This window comes from Caretta caretta, chromosome 2 (genome assembly GCF_965140235.1).
Source record: "Caretta caretta isolate rCarCar2 chromosome 2, rCarCar1.hap1, whole genome shotgun sequence".
Lineage (NCBI taxonomy): Eukaryota > Metazoa > Chordata > Testudines > Cheloniidae > Caretta > Caretta caretta.
In genome coordinates this window covers 169,086,710-169,105,655 of record NC_134207.1, presented here as the reverse complement: position 1 = coordinate 169,105,655, position 18,946 = coordinate 169,086,710, and the positions used below count along the sequence as shown (strand labels likewise).

Sequence of the window (18,946 nt, the reverse complement as noted above, 5' to 3'; positions counted from 1 at the left end):
TGAATTGGTATGTCAACTTCACTTATGCTGAAGTTTAAACACTTCAGATTAAGGATTCTGTGGCCTGTACATGTTACGCAAGACTTGTTCAATAATTTAAGTACCACAATGGATGGAAAACTAGGAACAGTGTGATCGCATCATACTACACTATCAGCCATGGGAAACAATTTTTAGTGGCTTATTCTATAGCTATACAAATGCTACTTCTATTACTTATGCCAAGGCCCTGGATAAGTGAGAGATGGTGTTGTCTGCATCCGATGTGGGGTTGATAGAGAGTTGGATTCATCTTATGCTAGCTACTGTTGGAAATAGAATACCGGACTAAATGGCACACGGATCCGATCCAGTCTCCAAATTCCAACGTTCGCTGGCATTTTAGTCCATGCACTTTCACACTCTCTCATTATGGCTTTCATAGATGCTGAATAAAGTGGGGGAGAGGATGGATCCTTGTGGAACATCACAGGGCAGAGCTCTAGAGGCGGATGAGTATTACATTATTTGCTGAATAACAAATTTAGACAGACAGATCTGCTTTTAATTCTGGGTTTATAACTTTACAATGCTATACCCGATTCCTGTGGGAAAGCCTTAGCATAGGCTGCTGTACCCACCTGTCAACTTCAGCACAAGGAAAACAAATAGTTCAGTACCTATGTAAGCGGCATCTGGAGTCAGCATGATACTGATCTGTTTATTCCTGTCCCTGTTAGTAGCAACAAGTAACCAGGATTGATGACTTCTCTTGTTGCTCAAAAAATGAATGATATGGGTTGCACAGTACATGGCTCACCAGCATTCGACCATAACAGGAGGGGGAAAACAGACCAAGAAGAAGCAAACATGCTTCAAAACAGTGGTACAAACTCCTTCTCTCCCACAAGTCAAGCAGTTAGCATCTTCTGCAGAGCACACCAGTCATGTATGTTTTGCATGCAACTACACACAGCTGGCCCTCATTGTTTGAGCTACCTTGGCAGAGGTGGTCTTTGGGACTAAGAGATTTCACCACAGTTTCATAGAAAGCAAAAGCGTATACCATGCATCGTGAATACATGTAGTTGTCTTCTCTGATTCCCTTTTCCTCAGCTTTTGGGATATTATCCACTGTGGGGAGAGGGCTATACTCTTAGACTTTTACGGGTTCATCGGCTGAGCAGGTAAAAATTTTTAGCTCATCATTTAGTATCAATATCCACTCCCCACCTTGTGACTCTCCAGGGTGCATGTGCAGGCACATCCCGTCAACAGGGAGAGAGTGTGGAAAATCTTGGGAAAAGCCTGACCCAGGAAGCAAACTTGTCCTCTTTCTCTGCGAAAGCTGAGGTCTGAGCAAGACGAGCTGCAGAGGCTGTGTGACAAGCTGAGAACATAGCCGGGGAGCTGGAGGGCTGCATCATGAGGTGGGAGCCATGTGGGCTTGTCTGCATGATGAGCTAAGGGCAGAGCAGGGAAGCAGGTTGGAAAGAAGCTGAGGAGCTGCCTGTAGAGTGGGAAGCCTACCAAGGGAGGAAAAGGTGAAGAGCCACATGTGCAGCAGACTGTGCGTAGCAAACATTACATCTGGATACAGGTCTATGCAGGAAGCAGCAAGCGACAGAGTATAGAGGAGCCTGAAGAGAACTCTCAGGGACACAGAGCCAGCAGCTAGCTCAGTGTCTTAAAAGGACAGAAACCTGAAGAAGGTACTGCAGACAAAGAACCAGAGTCTCTGCGGGAGTGGTCAGTATGTTCTATCCGAGTGTTAGACCTAAAAGAAGGTCCTATTATCCTTGTAAATAACAATTATATTCAGGCAGAGACTGCAGGGGACCTGACACCTATCTGGAGCCACACGATATCAGGAGCTGATCAGGAAGTACTGCTGCTGAGGGGAGGCAGATTTGTATAATTTTTGGTGGCCCCCACACCTGCCTAAGGCTCTGGGAGGGAGTTTGGGTGTGGGAGGGGTGCAGGCTCTCAGAGGGAGTTTGGGTGCTGGCTGTGGGCTCTGGGCTGGGACATGGGGTTGGGATGTGGGAGAGAGTGAGGGGTGCGGCGCTTACCTCGGGCGGCTCCTGAAAGCAAACCACACACCCCTCTGGCAGCAGCTCCTAGGTGGACAGGGGGGTCTCTGTGTGCTGCTACCTGCAGGCACTGCCCCCACAGCTCCCATTGGCTGTAGTTCCCAGCCAATGGGAGCTGCGGAGTCAGCGCTCAGGGCCGGGGCAGCGCTCGAAGACCCCATGCTCCCCCTCCAGGGGCCATGGAGCCGTTCTGGCAGCTTCCAGGAGTGGCGCAAAGCGAGGCCAGGCAGGAAGCTGCCTTAGCCCCACCACGCTGTTGGTGGTGGCGGCGGCAGCCGGGGACCCCTAGGCCCTTTTAAATTTCCTGGGCGTGGCAGGCGGGGCCAGGAGACGCTCTGGGTGAGCGGGGACAGGGGAGAGACCCGGCCCTGAACATTGGTGGAGCCAGGCCCCCAGGCCCTGAATATTCCTGGAGCACGGACACCACAAGCCTATATAACTCGCCACCCCTGCTGCTGAAGCAGCAAAGAGACTATGCAGAGGGGCACCCAATGAGACATACGATATATTGATCCTGGCCTGGAAATCTGTGAGTTACTTATTTGCCTTTAATAGACTCTCAGACTTTTAAGGCAGAAGGGGCCATTCATGATCACCTAGTCTGAACTCCTGCACAATGCAGGTCACAAAACCTTGCTCACCCACTCCTCTAATAGACCCATAATCTCTGGCTGAGTTACTGAAGTCCTCAAATCCTGATATAAAGACATCAAGTAACAGAGAATCCACCATTTACACTAGTTTAAACCTGCAAGTGACCCATATTCTATGCTGCAGGGAAAGGCAGAACCCCCCAGGGTCTCTGCCAATCTGACCCAGAGGAAAATTCCTGACTATCATATTTGGGGTCGGGAAGTTGAACCCTGAGCTTATGGAAAGACCCAACAGCTAGACACCTGGGAAAGAATTATATGTACTAATTCAGAGCCCTCCCCATCTAGTGTCCCATCACCAGCCACTGGGGATATTTGCTACTAGCTGCTATATGCCAGTGTAGACAGTCTCATCATATCATCCCCTACGTAAACTTACTATGTACAGTCTTGAGCCAATTAGATTTTTTGCCCCACTGCTCCCCTTCAGAGGCTGTTCCAGAATTTCACTCCTCTGATTGTTAGAAACCTTTATCTAATTTCAAGTCTAAACTTGTTGATGGCCAGTTTATATCCATTTGTTCTTGTGTCAGCATTGACTCTTACCTTAAATAACTCCTCTCCCTCGCTGGTGTTTATGCCTCTGATGTATGTATAGAGAGCAATCATATCTCCCATCAGCCTTTGTTTGGTTAGGCTAAACAAGCCAAGCTCTTTGAGTCTCCTCTCATCAGGTAGATTTTCCATTCTCCAGATCATCCTAGTATCCCTTCTCCACACCTGTTCCAGTTTGAATTCATCTTTCTCAACATGAGAAACCAGAATTGCACACAGTATTCCAGATGAGGTCTCATCAGTGCCGTGTATAATACTAACACTTTCTGTCTGTATTGGAAATACCTCTCCAGCTACAAAGGATGCCTCCATGGCTACAGAGTGCTCATTAGGGCCCAGATCTCTGAATTGTTGGGCAGCATCAACTCCCAGTGACATCAACAAGAAAGGAAGGTGCTCAGCAATTGTAAGATTGGGCCCTGGGCTCTGATTTTACAGCAGTTGTTGGTAGTCTATAGAAAATAATTTAAAATAAATCCATCTATAATTTTCTCCAGAACTGAAATATGGTTGGGTTATTTGTTCATATTTTTCAGTGACTGGAATGAAAGGCAACTTCCTTTTGCACTAATAGATTGGCCAATCACCCCTCCAAATATAGAGTGTAAAATGTGCATTGACATTTTAAAGAGAACAGAGGGTCCAGATTCCTTAGGTGGAACTGAAAATCTCAGCTTTGCTATATAGTTATAGCAAATGGTGTCTCAGGGCACTAATTAGAAGGAAACATGATTTAATGTGGGATACCATGCAGATGGCCTCACCTGGGGAGGTGGAGAATTCATCTAGCTGTTCTTTTTTCCATTAAAACACAAACCAACTCGACTGCCTGGTGGTTAGAGAAGGGAACCAGAAGTTAGGACACTTTGAGTTATTTTCCCAGCTTCTCCACTGCCTCACAGCGTGACATTGGGCAGATTGCTTAGCTTGTCTGTTCTTACTGCCTCTTATGGGTGTTGAGACTTAATATGTTAATATTCGTAAAGCACATTATCATTGTCGTCTTTCTCTTTGAAGTAAATTATTTAATCAGATGAAGGGGGGAGGGAACTGCAGTTCATGTAAAAGGAGTTAGACGCAATAAATTATGAGAAGATGGATCTTTTAAAAATTACCAAAAAAGGTAGTTGTTAAAGTGTCTTAGGAGCCAAGGGGGAAAAATGTTTTTAAGGGTTTTCTTGAGCCTGTAAATTATTGAAAAGCAAACATACCTCGTAAGCATTCTATTTGTGCACAAAAAGTAATCTTGCCTGTCTTGTTGTTCTTTTAACCACAGGGAGTTTGACAGCTTTGGTGTATCAACATTCCATTACTCCTCTGGCATTACCCTGCAAACTACTCATCCCAGACAGAGGTATTCTAGTCAAAATACAAAATAAAAGTGATACGCAACCAGGGATCCACTTCAAAATACCTATATCTGAAGGCAGGTGAACATGTCAGGGTAAAGTTCTGAACAAGAAAGCGTAGGAAAGAATGTCAGACAGTTACCAAGCAGCTTTTGTCTAAGCTGCAGTTCAGAATACACCTTAGGACTGCATTAGCCTTTTTTATGGCTGTATCACATTGGCAGCTCATAGTCATCCTGTGATCAACACATATACCCAGGTCTTTCTCCTCTTCTGTCACTTCCAAGTGATACACTGCCAGCTTGTAGAAAAAAATTCTTGTTGTTAGTCCCCAAGTGAATGACCTTGCACTTTGCACTATTAAATTTCATCCCATTTCACCAGTTTTAAAGGTTGTCCAGATCTTCTTGTATAATATTAAGGTCCATTCTGAGGAGCCCTAACCCTCTATTGGAGTGCCCCCAGAGGCCATGCTAGGAACAGCTGTGTTGCACTTGAAGTGTACCACTTTAGCATCTGAAACTAGAACATTTACTTTGCCAGCTCTAGTAAAATACCCTTTCACTTAGCCATGCAGCTTAGTGCTCTACGGGATCTTACCTGTGCTAGCATTGTTAGGGTCTCGCAGCTGAAGCACCTACACCATTTGCGTCTGAGTCGAGATACAGCTGGTGCCCTGCTGAGTACCATAAAAGGTCTTGTGTACCACAGCACTGCGCAGCCATATTCATTACAATCTTTTAAAAAGCAAGACTCAATTTATTCAACATTTTAACCAGCAGGAATGAAGAGGTTGTCAAGTCCTATGCACAACACAGGTAGAGAGAAGCAGAGTTGACTACATCAAACAAAACCCACTCAGGTCTCTCAACTCCTGTAAACCTTCCATCCTAGAATATTTTTTTCTCTCTCAATGTGGAAATGGATGGTGTTTGCCTGGATAGCTAAGCCTTTGCTTGGGAAAGATTTAAGTCAGTGGTTCTTAAACTTTCCCGTACCAGGAACCCCCCGTTAAAGCTGAAAAAGTCTCAGGACTGCTCCCGCCAGCTATCCCCAACTCTCCCAAGCTAGCCCCAAGAAAATGGACGCTGGTTCTCACCACCTGAAGCCTCTCTGTGACCCCTGAGTTTGACAGTCTGTGGACTAAGTGATATGCATACACCCATTTTTTGCTGCAGATTTCATCATGGCTGCTGCTGACTTTTGCTAATCACCTGTGTCCAACAGAGCAAGCATATTTAACAGGTGGAAGATGTTAATAAACTCTCATGATTAAGATTCCAGTTGTTTGAAGTGAAGACAGCTTCTGCCTCCCTGACCTTCTGCCTGACACGCAATTTTATGTAACACCTTCACTCAAAGCAGCCAGAGCTCTACAAAAGTCAAAGCGCTTAATCACTGCTTTTACAGCCACAATGGCGCTGGGGTGAAGAGTTGGATTGCATGAGTGATGATGGCTGGAAGCCTTTCCCTACAGATTCCAGGAGCTGTCATATTGCTCCAAGTTTGCTGGAGAAAATGAACTCCCTGGGGATCCTGTCTAGCGGATCCATGCCCAGCCCACCTGTCCCCAAATCAGCCCTCCAGCCACCAAGTGGCACACAAGGAGTGGGACCCCACCTATAAGGAACTCATCCCTCTTAAAAGAGCTAACAGAGTCTACTTGCATGTCTGGAGAGCAGGAGACTGTATTATGACTGCCAGCTATGTTTCAGCAAAGGTGAGGAAGGGGTTCCCCGTATTGTTTTCCCTCTTATTACCTTGTGCAGTTGTGCTACCTCAGCCAAAATTTGGTCCAAAGCATGTCCATTATTTCTAGGCTCCTAAGAGCTTGCAATTTTAAAGGGACACTCTCAATAAAAAAATCAGACTTCTATCTACATTTGTGCTTTAGCAACTATAGTAAAGTTTATACTTGAAAAGAAAATAGGGACTTTTTTTTTTGTTTCAGTTTGTCTACTTTGCCCACTTCACAGCACTTTATAAAGAGTCTGTTTCCCTTGCCTTTTATGTGGATCTTTCAAGCAGCAGTAGGGGAGTGAAAAACAGGAATATGTGATTGTAAAAGCACACAAATTTGCAGGGGGACTTTGAAGTAGGTGTCATACCTGAAACTAGTTTTAGCTAACATATTTAAAATGGACCAAATTTACTCAAGTTGGTGGTGTCCCTTTATATCTATTATTAAATGCAGTATTTTTCACACCATTTCAATGCTCAAAATATCAGTCTGTAAAACTTCCTCGGTATCATGATTAATATTATATTAGTTAGGGAGCCAGTGTGGCCTGGTGAATAGGGTGGGGGACTCACGAGACCTGAATTCAATTTCCAGCTCTGCCACTGGTTTGCCAGGTGACCTCCCTGTACTTCAGTTTCCCCATCTATAAAATGGGAATAATGGTACTAACCTCCTTTGTAAAATACTTAGAGATCTATGGATGAAAAGTGCTATGTTAAGATTATTGTTATAGTACAGACTGTGTTGTAATTTCATATTTCCAAGTGACAGAGAAATAACTTCATACAGGAGAAAGAATGTATGTGTATTCCCAATGAAATTTTCCATTAAGTGACACATTTACAAAGAGAGTGCTTGCTTTAAAGCTTGTCTATGACTTTACAAAATGATACCTGTCTACAGAAGAACACAGCCTGGTTTTATTCTGTTCACGAGACACAACTCAATTTTTTACACCTATAGTGCTAGAAAGAAAAGTTGCAGGATCACTTTATTCAAATCGAATATTACTGCAGTGCTGGCAACTGCCATATTCAACTACCATATTTAACTGTTTTATACATTACTCACCCCCTGTTATATTCTCTAGTGTAAGTGGATGTAAGCCCTAAAAGAATTTTCCTGACCTCTCCGGAAGTTACATCTACTGGTATCTATAAGGTTGCCTAGTAATATACCCCTGCAATTTAGAGTCACTCACTTGTCTACTTCTTCTAGTGTGTTTAATTGTACTAAAAAGTACATTAAATAATCACTTATAAAATATCATATTTCAATATGTACACAATGTTTTTCAATATCTATATATTTACACTAATTATTATGCAACATTACCATAAAAATGCTTAGGTCAACTTTTCAAAACTAGGCACCTTCTCTGTGCCTGCAAAATATACGCACATGCACCTAGACATATAACCACCCCCCAACATATGCAAATTGCACATGCAAACAATTGTGTGTAAACTACATGTTTTTGCATGCAGAATGCATAGTTTGTAGGCACAATTCTCTGCTTGTGCAAGTGCACATATATTGTGGACACAAAAGGCCCCAAAATTAAGGAAAAGTTGAACAAATTTAATTTACTAACTTAAAGATCATTGACTTCAATGGAATTTAAGCATGTGCTTAAAGTTAAGCACACATTTAAGTGCTTTCCCGAGAAATAATGTCGTCCTGAGCCACAATCTTACTTTTGAGAAGTCTCGCATTGATGCCGACAATATATTTAACAAAGAATTAATTTAACAACAAATTCTGACTCCAGTAATTATTTATATTTTCTGAGAAACCTTGGGTAGTGTTTCTTTATCTCAGTGCCATGCAACAGTGTGCAATCAGTAACCAGTCATCACCTGAGATGACAAATATATTAACTTCAAAAAGCTGATAACATGTTATTTGTTGGCTTTCTAACAGTGCACATACAAAGGAAAAAATACATTACCACTTGCTTTAAAGCTGTACCATAGTGCCCCCTCTGTCATATTACAGCATCACTTGCTTGGACATCCAATGATTACATTCTACCATTACCTTTTATACAGTGCACCATCCCCCCTGTACTCTATTTTGATCTTTTTAAAAATTGTGGCTGTGCCTCCTTCTACAACTAGTCAAGCCTTCTAAGAGAAACAGCCCTCTACAAAGAGTGAGCCAGACAGCTCCAGAGCTAGATTTCAAAGCTTCAACCTCCAATACCATTCAATGCTCTCCTTGAAAAGCTGTACACCTTATTTGTTTAGTTATATTGTAGCATTCACTCTAAACAACAGCTAACCCCCAAGTAAATTATAGATATAAGCTATAAAATTTTTACAGTAGATGTGGGACAAGACTGCAACATTGTGTATAAAAGTCTATGCACAATATAGACAAAATTTCTTATTCAAATAAAGCACTTTGATGTGCTAAGAGGCAGTATGTTTCAGTACATTATTAATTGTTTTTAAAGGATGGTAGGCAGAGTGAAAGTAATGAAAAATATAGGGCACTGATAATGCTATGTCTAGAAAAGCTTACAGAATTACAGTGATGTAAGAAGAGCCTGCTGACTTTTTGCTAAAATGACAGCAAACAAAGACTAGATTTGGTGAGAGTTAATGGAATTGTTTAAAAACCTTTATTTATTTATCTATTAACAGCTCCAGATACACATTAACTTTCTTTGCTTGGAGTTTATTATTGACTCACATTCCTTGAAAAAAGCACTTTGATAAAATGACCAAAAGGCTGTTTGATTTCACTTCAGTGTCTGAAAATAATGGTATCGTCTGCTAAAATACTGCTGTTTGTCATTTACATTTTCAAAACCAGCATATTTTGTGGTACCATTTTTAGGATCTCTAAATAAGCATAAAAAAAACAAAAGTACACCTTGTAATAAATGTGTACTACCACTAACTCAAAGACATCCATATTTCTCAGAATGGAGGTTTTTTTTCAGTAGCTTAGTGTTCTAAATGAGTTTACCAGGAAACACTGAACAAGTGCTATAAGGTTCCCCCACCTTTTTGCGAATACAGACTAACACGGCTGCTACTCTGAAACAATGGATAAAAGATACTATCAGAGCTGTTCTACACACATTCAATTTTTCCCTCCAAATACTTCACACTTAACACTCATTCTACTGGACTGTTTATTCCTGGTACACACAGCAAATGCTAGTCAGTATAGCAATACTGAACGATTTCTAGTTTATAATATATATATATATATATATATATATATATATATATATATATATTAGGGCTGTCAATCAATTAAAAAATCAATCACAATTAATCACGGGATTAAAAAGATTAATCACACTCAATCGCACTGTTAAGTAATAGAATACCATTTATTTAAATATTTTTGATGCTTTCTACATTTTCAAATATATTGATTTCAATTACAACACAATACATAATGTACAGTGCTCACTTTATATTTATTTTTATTACAAATATTCGCACTGTAAAAACCAAAAGAAATAGTATTTTTCAATTCACCTCATACAAATACTGTAGTGCAATCTCTTTATCTTTAAAGTTGAATTTACAAAAGTAGAATTGTGTACAAAAAATAACTGCATTCACAAATAAAACAATGTAAAACTTTAGAGCCTCAGTCCTACTTCAGCCAATTGCTCAAACAAGTTTGGTTACAATTTGCAGAAGGTAATGCTGCCTGCTTCTTGTTTACAATGTTACCTGAAAGTGAGAACATGAGTTCACATGGCTCTGTTGTAGCCGGTGTTGCAAGACATTTACGTGTCAGATGAGGTAAAAATTCATATGTCCCTTCATGCTTCAACCACCATTCCAGTGGACATGCGTCCACGCTGATGATGGGTTCTGCTCAATAATGATCCAAAGCAGAGCAGACCAATGCATGTTCATTTTCATCGTCTGAGTCAGATGCCACCAGCAGAACGTTGATTTTTTTTTTTTTGGTGGTTTGGGTTCTGTAGTTTTCGCATCAGAGTGTTGCTCTGTTAAGACTTCTGAAAGCATGCTCCACACCTCATTCCGCTCAGATTTTGGATGGTGCTTCAGATTCTTAAACCTTGGATCGACTGCTGTAGCTATTTTTAGAAATCTCACATAGTACCTGCTTTACATTTTGTCAAATCTCATGTGGAAATGTTCCTAAAACGAACATGTGCAGGGTCATCATCCGAGACTGCCTATAATATGAAATATATGGCAGAATGCAGGTAAAACAGAACAGGAGACATACAATTCTCCCCCAAGGAGGTCAGTCACAAATTTAATTAATGCATCATTTTTTTAATGAGCGTCATCAGCATGGAAGCATGTCTGGCTGAAACTTGAAGGGGAATATGAATGTTTAGCATGTCTGGCACATAAATACCTTGCAACACCGACTACAAAAGTGCCATGCAAACGCCTTTTCTCACTTTGAGGTGACATTGTAAATAAGAAGCAGGCAGCATTATCTCCTGTAGATGTAAACAAACTTGTTTGTCTTAGCAATTGGCTGAACAAGAAGTAGGACTTAGTGGACTTGTAGGCTCGAAAGTTTAATGTTGTTTTGTTTTTGAGTGCAGTTATGTAACAAAAAAATCAACATTTGTTAGTTAAACTTTCACGATAAAGAGATTGCACTATGGTACTTATATGAGGTGAATTGAAAAATACTATTTCTTTTGTTCATAATTTTTACAGTGCAAATATTTGTAATAAAAATAATAATATAAAGTGATCACTGTGCACTTTGTATTCTGTGTTGTAATAAAAATCAATATATTTGAAAATGTAGAAAAACATTCAAAACATTTAATAAATTTCAGTTGGTATTCTATTGTTTAACAGTATGATTAATCACAATTCATTTTTAAAATCACAATTAATTTTTTTGAGTTCATCACATAAGTTAACTGCGATTAATTGACACACACACCCATATAAACCCAAACATTTTGACTGATGAAATAAAGAAATATTGAGACATTTCAGAAGTCCCCAAAGGAATTACTTGGAGATCACATGCAAAAAAAGCCTGTCTCAGTACAATCTGGACCTATCGTCACTTTGGCTATTTGTCACTTCCTATGAAAATTCTCCTCAGCAAATTATAATTTTTAAAGGGAATTTTCCAAACCAAATTAGTGTATGGAAATTTTAAAGCATACTAAATTCTCAAGATAATAAAAGAAATTCAGTGAATTTTACAAAATTAAAATTAGGTTAAAACAGATTTAACATGTCTGGGTTCATGACTGTGTCTGTAAAAACCAGCAAAGGTTTACTTATTTATTCATTTTACAGCTCCTTCAAAACACATTAGAATGGCCTTCAAATAAATGCAGTCTCATACATTGCATTTTCTGATGCCTAATTCTATAGTAAATTTGCTAAGGGAAAGAATGAGGAAATACAGCCAGAAACTCTTGACTTCTAAACCCTGCTCTGACAGAGACTTTTTCTGTGGCCTTATTATATTCTCTGCTTCAGAGTTTTCTGTCTGATAAAATGAGGATAATACTATGCTTACCTACCTCAGAGAGGTGTCATGAAGGATTAGTTAATGTTTGCAGAACTCTTTGAAAGTAGAAAGCACTGCCACATACAGGCACTGAGCATTATGATGTCTAAGTCAGGAGCCTGTTCCTACATTCCGGACAGAAGCAAAACTCCTTGTTGCCTCATTTGGGATTACAGAGCAGGGCCCTATGTTAGCACCTTAAAAGGAAAGTTACATTCCTTCAGAAGACATTTTATACTTCAGTGCCTTTAAATACACATAAACTCCTGTGCACAAAACATCCATAAGGCAATAGAAAGAGTTGTTTAATATGAAATCACTGGAACTGCTGGAAAAGAGACCTTCACTAAGAACCCGGAACGCGGCTATTCTAAGAAATAAAAAAAGTATTGTTCACATTTCTCTGCCACCTGGAAGCTTGGCTTTTCTCTCCACAGTGTCTTGTTTGATTTGGCAAGGTCACACACTTGACCTATATTGAGAAACCCCCAAAAAGAAAACTGTGAACATGTCAGATTGCAAAAGGAAAGAAAAAAAGTTACATAAATCAAAGTCCACCTACAATTCTCTCAAAGGGCATGCACAGGGGGAGTCGTTTGGTACGTAGCTCCGTATGGGGCATTTGTAAAGAACAAAACAGAAGGAACTCTTCAGAGCTACCAAAACCTATAGGGGTTCCTGGATGCAGTAATGGAGGAGCTCTCCAGTTAATCAGAGACAGGTAATGACAGATCAGCATTTTCTATATCAGCTAGCTCTCGAACTCAGATAATTGGCTATGCCCCAAAAGAGTCCAGAGGCAAAGAAATACTTACAAGAACCTAAAATGGAGTCTTGGGATAGCATACAGTGATTAAAGCCAGTGACTTTTTAATATATTTTTATTATTTTTCCCGATTCTCCCACTAACCCGGGTGACCTTGGGCAAGAGACTAATCCTATCTGTAATTTAGTTTGCCCATCTGAGCGAGGGGTATGCTACTATTACACCCAAAAAGGGCTTTGCGAGGCTTAATTAATGCAAGATTTGTTAAGTTTGAGATGCTTGGGCAAAACCTGTTATATAAATGCAATTTTTTATTCAGAATATCTTGGGGTTTGTTGGATTTTTTTCTTCAAAAGAGTGAAAACAAAAAAACAAATCCATTTTTTGTCAATTGTATTTACTTTTATTGAGAGCCTCCACTTCTGCTTCCTTTGTATCAGGTCTGACCTCTTAAAGCTTAATTAGGTACACATTCCACAGTGAACTCTGTTATCCTTTTAGGATTACAGACCTATTTATTTTGGTATAATCCCCATGAGAAAACATGCTTCATTTACGAAGTCAAACAGATCTTACACACTACCAAAAGGGGCTCTGGAAAGAAGGAGGGAAATGGTTCCATGGAAGTTTTCCTCCCTCAAGGGAATAAAATATGAGTACACACTGATTTTTTTTTGAGAGAAAACAAACCAGATGTACACCAGACCTGTCTTATCTCAGGACTTTAGCCTGACACTCAGACTTTGGGGAAATTTCCCAGACTCTCAGGTCTGCTTCCAAAATCTCAGTACTTTTGTTGCTACAACATCGGTGGGGGACATCAGTGCCACAACTGCCATTGCTGTAGTGGGCACAACTATGAAAGAGGCATCAAAAGGATTTGAGGAGGAATAGAGATCAGTCCTGCCATGATAGACTGCAGAGAAAATAGTTTTTGGAACCTGGACCTTCACTTGTCTCATAACTCACTTAAAATCAGCAACAGATTATTTTCCTGATTTGATATGTTAAAAATATAAAATGATTAATTATACTTTTAATGGGAGAGGGAAACCAGAGAGGAGATAGGAGAACTCCAGCCAAAGGGAAAATGCCATGCTTTTCAATTTCCCATCATAGGCAGGTATGCTGTACTCCCCTTGTTGACAGAAGTCTTATGCTTGGCTTCCAAGTACATTCATCATTATTTTGCAGTTGTAACCCAACCTTACACAGGGTTGCTTTCCCCCCACTCTAGTGGCTAGTTCTAAATACCATACATATGAATCTGCTGCAACCTATGAGCTATCGATCTTCAGTTCTTTACATTAGGCAGTGTAGAGATACATACATTAAGACCCAGAAATCCTGGGTTCAGTCCCCAGGGACAACACCAAAGGGGTGCTATCATTTAAGTCTCTTCCATTGGCATGGTATAGAAATACTTTAAAGCAGGTGGGGGTTAAAACAGCCACATAAATAATCTGTTAAATCACCCTTCCTCATAATATACACCAGATGTAGTCTGTTCACCATCAGATCTGCAACCTGGTGCCTCCAATTTACAAAACACTTTCAGAGATGAAATTTTGTTTTATTTTTACTTATATCATCCAACTCCACACTTCCACATTCTCGCTTCCCCATTCCTATATTTATATTGTGAATAGAATGACAGTAAATAAAAGGTTTTGTGCCTTTGATGACACAGCCTGTTTACTATATGGAAAGATTTACCTTTAAAAGCTTCTGTGCCATACCGTTTCCTCCAGAGTAGAAATCAAAGAAGATGGGATGGTCTGCGGAGAAAAATCCCTGTGAGGATCTCCTTGTGGAAGTTTCCCCCACTACTCAATCAGGGAACAGGATTTACCCCATTCAGAAAAAGATACAGCCTGCCCCACATCCAGGCTTGGTGACATAGTTCCAGTGGTGGCTACCCAACACAAGGCCCAAAGGAGTTAAGTGGCTAGGTTGGCCAATTAACTGTATAAGCTGCCCCTGGAGGAGGAGCCACAGAGCAATGAGGATTAATTAAAGAGGAAGATGAGTTGGATAGGAACAGGAGGGGACTGTATAAAGCCCAGTAGCTGAGAGGAGAAGGAGGCTGCAGAGAGAGAAGCTATAGTCACTCTCAGAGTAAGAGAAGGTAAGGTAGGAAGTGGCCCAGGGATACAGTAGCAAGGTTTGGGGCTGTGCAAACCTTGCCCAATTGTTGTAGCGTCCTTGGGATGGAACCCAGTGTAGAGGGCAGGCCTGGGTTCCACTACCAGTCACTGGGCATTGGCACTGTTAAGGGGCAGTGAAAGGAATGACTGCCTGAGACAGTGAGTCCTGAGAGACTTTGATAACTCAGAAGGGAAAGACTACTGTGACCTGGCCGGAGGATCAAGCCATGAAGCGGGGCCGGAGGTTCAAGCCATGAAGCGGAAGCAGTCGAGTCACAAGCAAGCGAGATGGGGAGAGTGATGGAGTGAACAACTGCAGGAGGGTCATCAGACTGGCATACCTAATCCCTAGATGCGGCCAGATGGAGGCCCCCTTAGCGGTGAGTAGAGCACCCAGTGACGCTGGTCCTACACTTTTACCTTGGATCAATATTTACCTCAGGAAATTGGGGCACATTTTAATTCTCATTATAGTCAGATGACTCTGTTTCAAATGCAAGCTTTAAGGGAGGAATGGGGGATACAGAAAAGGAATGTCGAGCACAAGGACTGAAGCACTCACTGAATAATATTGTTGGTATCATTTCTAAATTAATCACTTTTGCTGGGCTTTGTTACAGTCACCGTGTTGCCCTAGAATGTCAGCATTCTTCTAGGTTTGTTTGATCCTGCCTCAGTGCAGAGGGTTGGACTTGATGACCTCTTGAGGTCCCATGCAACCCTACATTTCTATGATTCTTTTATTCCAAACCGTGGATATACCAAGTAGGTTGGACAACACTGGAACTGCACTTGCCCCTACCTATACAGTGCATTCAGTATCATTTACATGGTTAAACTATTTTACTCTCCGAAAATTACCACTGTAGGATTTCTGCCAACAGTATAACACAAAATGGCATAGAGTGAGAAGCCCTGATTCAACAACGTACTTAAATGCATGTCACACTTTAAACAAGGCAAGAGGTCCCACTGACTTCAATGTAACTATGTACATGTTTTACTGAGGATGAACTTAGAACTGTCTTGGGTCCACCTGTTACGAAGCAGTGGTTTAAATAACAAAATCTGATATATGACAGAATTGATCATTCCAGATGAGAGGAAAATGACATTAGAAAAGAAATATGTGTTTAAGCAAATTCTAAATGGTATTTACAGAGACAGCTTTCATCCTCTGCTGCAGGTCATCAGTTAAAAGTTCAGACTTACATTGAGCTATGAGTCTTTTCACCTTTATTTATTATTTTATTCCTGCCATAAAAACTAGATATTATTACAATCTTCCTATTACAATACAGCATCTGCATAAGGGACTCTATAGATCTCTGACTTGTCCTTTTTGTTGAGATGTAATGTTATGTACACAGTACCTATGTTAATGTCCCTAACCAAAGTAAATGAAAATTTTAGTGTCATTAAAAATACCATATCCAGTAAAATACATCATAAAGCCTTATATTTTTACAGAACTTTTCATTTCTCTGGGTGGTCCCATTGTCATCAGTAGCTCTTAGCGCAGACCAGCTTGCAAGATTGAGGACTAAAATCACCCATCATTGAAATGCAGCCATCTCTGGGGTAGAATGCAATAGCTGATTAACAGTGCTGCATATCAGTTTAAGAAAGGAAGCAAAGAATCATTATTCAGTTGAAACTGAACCAGGCATTGGAGGGAAATAAAAATAGTTGTTCATAGGCAATGAGTATGGACACCACTGCTAACACTGCTTCTCTTGAGAAGAACGCTATGGGAGGACTAATGACTATATGCACTCAGGCCCCATTTCTCATGTTTTACATCTCATCACAATGATCTCCCACAGCATGGAGCCCTTAACCTCATGCTGCAGCACTAGTGGGCTCAGAAAGAAGCATGTCGTGTACTAAGTTACCAACACCATGGAGGATTCTGATTCAGGAGTTGCTCATTTTATGAAAATTTTAGGAGTTCACAGCCCAAGGTCATATGGCTGAAAAATGGCGTGACATCAGGATTGTAGTATAAAAAGGGCAGAAGTTTGTCGGTCATTTCCAGTGTCATAATCTCAGCATCCAACAATGAGAGTTCCCATGAAAGTCTTAGCATTAAGCTTTATACATTTAAATGTGTCAGTTTTTAACTCCTCAAGCTTTTCAAAAGAATGTGAATGTGACAAAAGAGACATAGGAGGGTTTGGGACAGAGGGTTATGGATATGTTTGTTTTTTAAATGGTTTTCTCCATAAATATTTTTTGTTTTCATTGTATTTGCATGTTTTAACTGTACTATATTTTTACATTTTTGTGCAACGCTTAAAACACTGTGGGAGGATCAGGGAAGCAGCCCTTTAGAAAAAATAGTAAAAAGTATATAAAATTATTAAAATCCTGTGTTATAATATAAAAGAGTACAAGTAAACATGGATAAGGCTAAATGTACAGCTCAGGCTTCTGATAATGCAAATCATACAAGCTGAACTCTCATGGTGTTTACTGAAATCACTGGATGTGTATTTATAGCTTCATACATGTGCAGTATTCTTTGTCTGCCAGTACTTCCCAACAATGCCATTATTCATGTTTTCTTTAGAGCACTGCTTTGATTCCCTGTCATGAAAAGTGGTAAGATATTCCCACACAATATAATTCTGGAAGTTACTTGGACTGTTTGAGAATTTCAAGTCCCTCAGCCTCCTGCCTTATCCAGAATAGTGTCCAAGTTGTGCTGGAGTCCCCTAGTAGCTTGTTATGTTCACCTTCATTAAAAAAAAAAAGTCTACAATATAACACAGTAATGGTCCAAGTCCAAATGCTACAACTTACCATACGATAGGGTCTATTGCTGTAGATAACTATAGGATTTTTTTTTACAAGCGCAATTGCACAATTACCATCACCATTGTTCTTCAAGAAGCTGAGGTTCTCTCTTTGGCCTCAACAATGGTTATAAAAACTCAAGCGTAAAGCTGTGAGTATAAGGGTACAGTAAGAGCAAGCCGCTTTTAAAAAAAAAATAGCAAAGAGAGTGGGTGGCAGAGAGCGCCAAGCTATGCATCTCTAGAAACCAGGATTCAAATGTGACATGGCTTACGACATGCCCTAAGTGATTGTTCCAGGCAACAACAGTGTGAAACGCATCATTCCTGCCTTCTTTGATCCCACGTGATGCCCTTTACAAGGTTGAGAAATTCTCTTTTTCCTTGTGATAAAGAATTTCTGTTTAATGAGGGAAGCCTGCGTTAGGTCTCCCATGTCTATACAGAGTGGATTAGTGTAGGGCAGAAAACAGCAGGGTCAATGTGTTTGTTGCCTGGAACAATCACTTCATTCAACAATCCTCAAATTCACCAAAAACAAAGCAGTTTTCAGACAGTGTAAACGTGTAGGTGTTGACGGCAGATCCTTCATGTTGGAGAAAAGTAATCTGTACACTTGAATTTACAGGAAGAAAAAAAACAATGCAGATAAGACTTTTTACTCCCCAGCTATGGGATTTAGGAAGGTGGTGTCATTTTGCTGATAAAAAGCCTAGAAATCGTACAATTACCAGTTGGGCCTTTACACAAAACAGCCATCTACTGTCTTAAAAACTAAGATTAAAAATTATTTTTGATTTAACAAAAATAATCAGCTTTAAAATGTTTTTTTCAATCTGAGGAAAGTACAGCAACCAACCATTCAATGTACAACCCCAGCATGGCATATCTGCTCATTTAACAATGCCGTCTTTATGCCCATAGAAAGCAATTTCAAATCATTATGTCACTCTATTCCGGACAGTTTGTGTTCAGTCGGAACAGTTCATTAGAATGACATTAAATCTAATGGAGGACAAAACATTTTGCAGACAGTAGAATCTAATATTGCCTTGCAGAATCACTTCTGTGGGCAGCCCTGCAAAATCCAAAGGCCATTTTCAAATGGAGTAAAATTTTGTAATCCTTTGAGGATGATAGGAAATAAGCATAATTTCTCACTCAATCCCAAAACCATGCAATACTAACCTGGTTCTATATTTGGTAATAAACTCTAAACCACAGGGTAAAAGCTCTTAAAGTTTGCAAACCTCATTGAATTTGTTCTGGTTGATGGATTCCTGTTGAGACCATTCAAAAGTCAGAGTTTCATGTGGCTTTCACTTAACAGTTTTGGGCAAGCCTTCATCTGAGTCTTGGATTCATA

The 18,946-nt window shown here is 40.2% G+C and overlaps 1 protein-coding gene across 6 annotated transcripts in view; it reads right to left on the bottom strand.

The window, feature by feature from the left end:
• The window catches only part of TNS3 (tensin 3), a 343,736-nt gene that overhangs the window by 197,279 nt on the left and 127,511 nt on the right, over positions 1-18,946 (bottom strand). Inside the window, exon 1 of one of the 6 annotated variants that reach the window (XM_048839223.2) lies at positions 14,352-14,413. The exons of the other annotated variants lie outside the window; for them this stretch is intronic. Coding sequence (XP_048695180.2) covers positions 14,352-14,372 — 21 coding nt within the window. The 5' untranslated portion in view covers positions 14,373-14,413. Of the gene's footprint in view, positions 1-14,351; positions 14,414-18,946 lie in introns of those variants that run through there. 6 annotated transcript variants of the gene reach the window in all.